Raw genomic sequence first — 6,936 nt, 5'->3', positions numbered from 1 at the left:
TGCCACCCCAGGCTCCAGCCGTCCTGGCCTTGGACGTGCTGGTGACGAGGCCTCGGGGACAGTCGGCCCAGCTGCCATCCGAGGCCCATGCCCAGCGACTCTGAGTGACAGCTGCCCCGTGGAGCCCCGAGGAGCCCCGAGGATAGTAAAACGCCCTTTCATGCCACTGGGTTTCGAGGTGCTTTGTGAGGCCCTTGCTAAACCGAACCCACCCAACCCCAGGTCTCCTCCTGGCTCTCAGCCATCAACACGGAGCCTCCTCTTCCCGGGCTGCTGCCTCCTGGCTCCCCAGCTCCCTCCCCGCCCCCACCAGCCGCTCAGCCTGCCCACCTGGTGCCCACTTCCTCAAACTCTCTGGCCCTGCTCTCGTGGCTGAAGCACTCATGACCCTGATAGGACGAGGCTTGCCCTCCTCCAGGGCCTGCCCCCACCCCAACACCTGGCTTCACCCCCCTTCAGTCTCCACCTCTCTCCTCCTTCCCATCTCCCCTTCCCCACTCCTTAAAATAGCCTCCATGCCCTGCCAGCCTGGCTCAATGGTTGAGCATCGACCTAGGAATCAGGAGGTCATGGTTTGATTCCCGGTCAGGGCACATGCCTGGGTTGCAGGCTCGATCCCCCGTAGGGTGCGTGTGGGATTCTTTCTCTCATCGTTGATGTTTCTCTCCCTCTCCCTTCCTCTCTGAAATCAATAACAATATATTTTCTTAAAAACTACCCTCCGTCACCCAGGCCTTCCCTCCGGGCAACCCCACCGCACCCCTAACGGCACCCACCACTCTCTCTGTGACCTATCTGGTGATGGGTCCACTTCCCAAAGTAGACTTGGAGGTGACAAGAGGGTCAAGCCTGTTTCCCTGCACGGCCTGGCACAGTGCCTGGCGCACAGCCAATAACTAATAAGTCCGTAGATGTTTATTATGAACACACTGTGCAGAAATAGACAAGAGAACAATGTTCCAAGAGCACAAGCACGCCGTCTGCCCAGAGCTTGGCCCCGGCCCCCACCCTGTCAGCCGCCGGGCAGGCCACGGGATCCTGGTGGGGAGAGGCCACACGATTCACAGGGGGCAGGTTTGGCTTCTCAGGCTGGTCCTGTGCTGGAAATGGGGCAGAACCAGGGAGGCTTCGGTCACTGGCCAGCACTGGCCTTCCGGCCATTGATGTGGTTGGCTCCCGGGGATTTGTGTGGGCCGGAGGTCTCCTGTCCAGGGGACCGGACACTGCCCCCGGTCTCTTGGGCGGATGATGAAAGACGCCCTCTCGGTTGGAAGGCGGGGGCGGGACACAGGAAGGAGGGTTGAGAGGTGACCCAGTGATTCAGCCACAGCTCGGCCCTGGGTGACTCCACCGTCCGACCTGGCTGGTCCCTCTTCTCCGCAGTCGAGCAGGTGGACGGAGACAAAAGGTAGGGCTGCTGTTGCTGGGGCAAGTGTGAGCTCCTGGGGGCAGTTCTTCTGCAGGGGATAGCCGAGCTCACGCCTGCACCGCACGGTCTGTTTCTCTGTGTCAGAATGCCAGCACTGAGGGCCTGGCCAGGGGTGCCCCTCAACAGCGACCTGAGGCTGAGACAGCCCCCCTGTGCCCCAATGGGAGGGGTAGCAGTGCGCCCTGACCGGTGTGCTCAGTGGTTAGGGTGTCAGCCCACATACCAAAGGGTCTCAGGTTCGATTCCCAGTCAAGGGCATGCACCTGGGTTATAGGTTCCAACCCCATCGATCCCTGACCCTCTCGGGGCATGTGTGGGAGGCAACCAATCCATATGTCTCTCTCACATTGATCTCTCTCTCGCTCTCTCTCTCTCTCTCCCCCGCTTTCTTCCTCCCTTCCACTCTCTCTATAAAAAAAAACACACCAGCCCAGCTGGTGCGGCTCAGTGGTTGCACGTGCACCTATGAACCAGGAGGTCACGTTACGATTCCGGGCAGGGCACAGGCCCAGGTTGTGGGCTTGATCCCCAGTAGGGGGCGTGCAGGAGGCAGCCGATCAATGATTCTCTCTCTTAATGTTTCTCTCTATCCCTCTCCCAGCTTTAACATTTTTAAAAAATATTAAATTTTTTTTAATCAATGGAAAAAAAATCCTCCGGTGAAGATTAACAAAACAAACAAAAGCAAAACGGTGGTCGCTGTGGTTCAGAGATCTGTACTGTCCAAGTCGGCGTCTTAGCTCTCACTTGGCAGGTTGGGAGGCTGTGGCTCACACCTAATATTGGGCAGTAAAAGCTGGAAAGAGGTCTGACCTGAGAGATTTGTGAACAAACAGAAAAGAGGCTCCATTCATGGAAGAATGTTTCCAACCAACCAGGGGCTGTGCATGGGTGGGGCCCCGGGAGGGGCACTTGTGACGTCTTTCTTATTGTGGAAAACATTTACCATCTTAACCACTTTTCAAAAAATATGTGTCTTTATTGATTTCAGAGAGGAAGGGAGAGGGAGGGAGAGAGAGAAACATCCATGATGAGAGAGAATCATGATCAGCTGCCTCCTGCACACCCCACACTGGGCATCAAGCCCACAACCCAGGCCTGTGCCCTGAACCTGGAATCAAACTGTGACCTCCTGGTTCATAGGTCAATGCTCAACCACTGAGCCACACAGGCCGGGCAACAACATGCTCTTGTTTAAATGAACCAAGGGCTCGGTGGTCCCTGGGGAAAGGGCTGTTAAAAACCTATTTCCATTTGGCAATAAAAAGAAATTTGCAACAGTGGAGGGACTCTCCATGCACACGGCTGCTCAGTGACGGGAGTCCATCCGAAAAGGCCACGACCTGCGGTTCCGACTCCAGGCAGAGCGATGGGGACGGAAGAAAGACCCGTGTTTGCCGGACGGACAGCGGAGACAGAGGACGTTCAGGGCAGTGGGGCTAGTCTGTGTGACACTGAGATGACGACCGCGTCCTATGTTTGTCCAAACCCACAGACGGTACAACACAGAGGGACCCCAATGTCCACTATGGGCTTGGGGTGATAGCAGTGAGTCGATACCAGTCGGTCGATTGTAACAAGCAGACCATACCAACGCCAGATGTTAACAGCAAGGGAAACTGAGGCAGAAGGCCAGCAGAAGGAACCCCTCTGGACTTTGTGCACAATTTTTCTGTAAACCTAAAGCTGCTCTAGAAAAATAATGTCTATTAATTAAAAAGAAAACATTTTGTAAGAGAACGATGGGGAGGAAGCGGGTGCCTGCACAGGGTGCCTGGGGGACGCTCCTCAGACACGACATTGACAGGCCGCCGCCCGATGGCGCTCGCCGGGTGCCTGCTGCTGCCGCTGCTGCTGCTCTGGGCGCGGCCAGGGTCCTCGGTGACGGTAGAGCCTGACCACCTGGTTCTGTCCCATAAGGTAAGTCCACGCCCCCGAGTCCCTGCACAGGCCAGGTCTCCGCCCTCGGTCTGCTCTTGGGCTCTCGGGGCCCCTGGCCTTTTTCCAGAGGGTGCCCGGCCCCAGTGCCCTGTGCCTGCTTCCTCGATGCCCCACGACCCCGCGACCCTCTGGAAGGTCAGTTCCTCCTCAGTCCTCCTGCTTCTCACCCCAAAGCTGGCGGCTGGTCTCGTCTGGGAGCCGCGGTCCCGGCTTTAACTCTTAGCCAGTAGATTTCTTCTTTTTCTTTTTAAAAATATTTTTATTGATTTCAGAGAAAGGAAGCAAGAGGGAGGGAGAGAAGCATCAATGATGAGAATGAGTCACTCACCGGCTCCCCCTGCACGCCCCCCACTGGGGGTCGAGCCCACAGCCGGGCCTGTGCCCCAACGGGAATGGAACCGTAACCTCCTGGTTCCTAGGTCGGCGCTCAGCCCTGCGGCTCGGCCTCTCACGAGCTTTCCCGGCTTCGTGCCTCAGTTTACCCTCTGTCCACTGGGCTCAGGATAGACACAGACAACGGTTGCCCCCTTCTCCCTGTGTCCCCGGCCCCAGGCCAGCCCCCCTCCCTGCTCTGTGAATGTTCCAGAAACCCCGCCAGGTTCGATAAGTCCGAAGGCCGGTGGGACCCAGGCGGGACCCGGGCGGGACCAAGGGAAGTGGAGAACAGGGGGGGCTCTTTTGGGGTCTGCAACGCCCTGGGCCCCGCAGGGGATCGGGGACACCTGTGAAGAAAACGTGGAATGCCAGACCGATTGCTGTGTCACCAACAGCCTGAACCCCCAGAAGTTCTGCACGTCCCAGACCATCTTCCTGCAGTGCCTGTCCTGGCGGAAGGTGCGAGGGCTGGGGGGGGGGAGGGGGTTTGAGGGAGGTACCGCCTTTTGGGGGGTCTCGGTGGCCGGAAGGCCTGGCCGTTCGTCCTGCAGCCCAACGGCTACTCGTGCACCGACAAGAAGGAGTGTAAGAGCAACTGCTGCGTCACCAACAACTACAACCCCTCCAAGTTCTGCACACCCCGCACCATCTTCTCCCAGTGCGTGCAGTGGCTCAAGGTGAGGGCGGGGCGGGGCGGGGCGGGGCTCACCTGCCCGCTTTCTCCGAGGGCGGAGGTCTAGGGGCCTCTGTCTCGCAGCCCAACCACGACCACTGCATGCACCACAAGGAGTGCCGCAGCCTGTGCTGCATCCGCCTGACCGAGGCCAGCTCCCCGCGCTGCGTGCCTCGCAACGGGCTCCTGGCGCACTGCCTGCCCCCGGTGAGTGCCAGTGGGTGGGCGGGGGCTGGACGGGGTGTTGGAAGGACGTGGTCCTGGGCAGAGGAAGGTTCCAGGTCCATCTGGGGCCCAGTGGGAACAGTGCTGAGGCTCTGGTGAAGCACGGGGCCTGGGACCGGGAGCACCTGGGGACAGTGGACAGGGCCTGCCACCACCCTGGGCTGGAGGCTGAGCGGACCCTCCCCAGGAGCCTTCCACTGGCAGAACCTCACGTGGGGGCGGGGGGATGTGAGGGGGGATGCAGACGGGCACAGGGGCGAGATGGGCTGTGGGGACGAGACAGCACTGATGGGACATGTGCTGCTGGAAGGATCTACTACACATCTGCCTGATTATAAAGGGGTGGCTGACCCCCGTGTTCCGCACCCACATCCCGATGTGGTATCACCAGCGCCCAGGCCCCACGTGTCCACAGAAATGTGCCCAATTGTGGCCGAATGAGCCATATGGTCCAAACGGTGCCCTTGTCCCAGACGAGCCAAGCCCCTCGGCAAAGGGGGCGTGACGTCGGTGCTCGACACCGTGCTCTGACTCTTGCTGTGTCCTGCAGTGACGCGCACAGGATCTGTGTGTGGTGGCCCGGACTCGCCGACTGCCCCTCAGCAGGAGCCCCCCGGCCACGTGACCGCCTTCTGGGGCCTGCAGCTCAGTGACTCCACCAATAAACCACTGACGCAGCCCAAGTGGGTGTTGTCATGTCTGTGTTCTTCGGACAATAAAGGCAAAAAAGAGCCGTAGAAAACGTGGAGACGATGACAAAGCAGGGTCTGGCCAGATCTGGTGCCACAGTGACCCCCAAGCAGCCGAAGTTGTGTGAACCAGAGACCAGCTGTGACCTGGCAGAGAAAGGCCACACGTCCCACATACACTTCCCCTCCCCTCGCGTTCCATAATAGAGACGCTTGAGTGTCTCTTGTCTTTGCAAGTAAAAATAATCAGTTGAACCCGGGCTGGTGTGACTCAGGGGTTGAGCACCAACTTATGAACCAGGAGGTTACAGTTCAATTCCAGGCCAGGGCACATGCCCAGGTTGGGGGTTCGATCCCCAGTGTAGGGCGTGCAGGAGGCAGCCGATACATGATTCTCTCTCATCATTGATGTTTCTCTCTCTCCCTCTCCCTTTACATAATCAATGAAGATATATTTAAAAATAAGTCAGTTATCCCAAACTGAAAAGACTGTAAACAGTGCTGACGGTACAGGAAACACAGGAAATCAGGGTCCCACACACCTGAAGGTTGTGAGTCCCGTCCGGGTGACCCCTCACCTGCAAAGGAAGAATGACGATACCCGCTTGGCCCGGCGCAATCCCAAGGTCGGCCACCAGGTGGCGATGTGGGCTTGGCGGGTCAGAGACCTCAGGTGCCCCCAGGTCCTCTCGGAGGGACATTGCAATACTGAGACCAAAAGACCCTCCCACACCAGGTGCTGGCGGGCCGGAGGGACAACGCTGGACAGACGTTGGCTGATGCCGTTGGAGCAGACAGACAGAAGTCGATGTTTTGTGATCGATATAGAGTCTTCGCTTCTAAAACCCGACTTGTCCACAGAGGGGTCCCAGAGGCCAGCGCTGGCGGCCGCTCTGTCTTTGGATCTGTCCCTGTTTATCAGTCTATGTTGTTGAAGCAAAAGGAACCCTTCTGCACTGTGGCCCGTGAGTAACACAGGGCTCCATAGGGACGTGTGTAAAGTGTGCGGGACTCAGAATTTAATAATGTCACGTATGTTAATAGACTGTTTACATTTGTTCCATTTGTTCTTTACAAACCGAAGCATCTTCTTACACGTCTGCATAATAAGGCAAAAACCAGGTGTGTACGTTAATTATTTTAATATAACATCTGTAACTTCGGTTCCAAGTACCAAGGGGGGCCAGGGCGGAGCCTGAGAGGGGGCCTCACAGTGTGTTGGACAAAATGACCGTGTTTTTCTCCATAAATAAGACGAAAAAAACAAAAAAAACACCAAAACCCACGAACGCTGGGGCTCTGGAAGAGGATCTGAGGCCGTTAAACCGCAAATCGGAACTAAAAGTTAAAAAGCAAAACTTTTTTTCCTTTTAAATGTCTAAAGAGCACAAAATTGAAAAAAATACAAATCTATTATAAACGCTTCTCACCTGTGGGGAAAAAATGTACAAACTTGAATTTTCTTCCAAGAGCCTGATCTGGGCTCAGAAAACAGGAGATCGCCCCGGAAGGCGCAGTGGGATCCCCGAACCCCAGGCGGCGGGGGCAGGGGCACCGCCGGGCCGAGGGCCTGTGCTTAGTTCCAGGACCTGCAGGTGGAGGGA

At 57.3% G+C, this 6,936-nt stretch overlaps 1 protein-coding gene across 1 annotated transcript; it reads left to right on the top strand.

Moving 5' to 3' along the window:
* Nucleotides 1-1,049: 1,049 nt before the first annotated feature.
* On the top strand, nucleotides 1,050-5,326 carry LRCOL1 (leucine-rich colipase like 1). Its single transcript, XM_006768808.2, has 6 exons — nucleotides 1,050-1,408; nucleotides 3,237-3,349; nucleotides 4,079-4,204; nucleotides 4,297-4,422; nucleotides 4,503-4,625; nucleotides 5,194-5,326. The coding sequence occupies exons 2-6, from the start codon at nucleotides 3,248-3,250 to the stop codon at nucleotides 5,194-5,196; spliced, it is 480 nt and encodes a 159-aa protein (XP_006768871.2). The 5' UTR covers nucleotides 1,050-1,408; nucleotides 3,237-3,247; the 3' UTR covers nucleotides 5,197-5,326.
* Nucleotides 5,327-6,936: the final 1,610 nt, after the last annotated feature.

This window comes from Myotis davidii, unplaced genomic scaffold, assembly GCF_000327345.1.
Source record: "Myotis davidii unplaced genomic scaffold, ASM32734v1 scaffold43, whole genome shotgun sequence".
NCBI lineage: Eukaryota > Metazoa > Chordata > Mammalia > Chiroptera > Vespertilionidae > Myotis > Myotis davidii.
The sequence above is the reverse complement of the archived record's forward strand: the minus strand, read 5'-3'. Positions and strand labels throughout refer to the sequence as shown.

What these genes read in the sequence shown, in the direction of transcription:
- LRCOL1 (XM_006768808.2), top strand. Translation starts at nt 3,248, where the DNA reads ATGGCGCTCGCCGGGTGCCTGCTGCTGCCGCTGCTGCTGCTCTGGGCG. An exon ending in ACCTGGTTCTGTCCCATAAG is followed by an intron (nt 3,350 to 4,078) that starts GTAAGTCCACGC and finishes TGGGCCCCGCAG; the next exon opens with GGGATCGGGGACACCTGTGA. An exon ending in AGTGCGTGCAGTGGCTCAAG is followed by an intron (nt 4,423 to 4,502) that starts GTGAGGGCGGGG and finishes TCTGTCTCGCAG; the next exon opens with CCCAACCACGACCACTGCAT.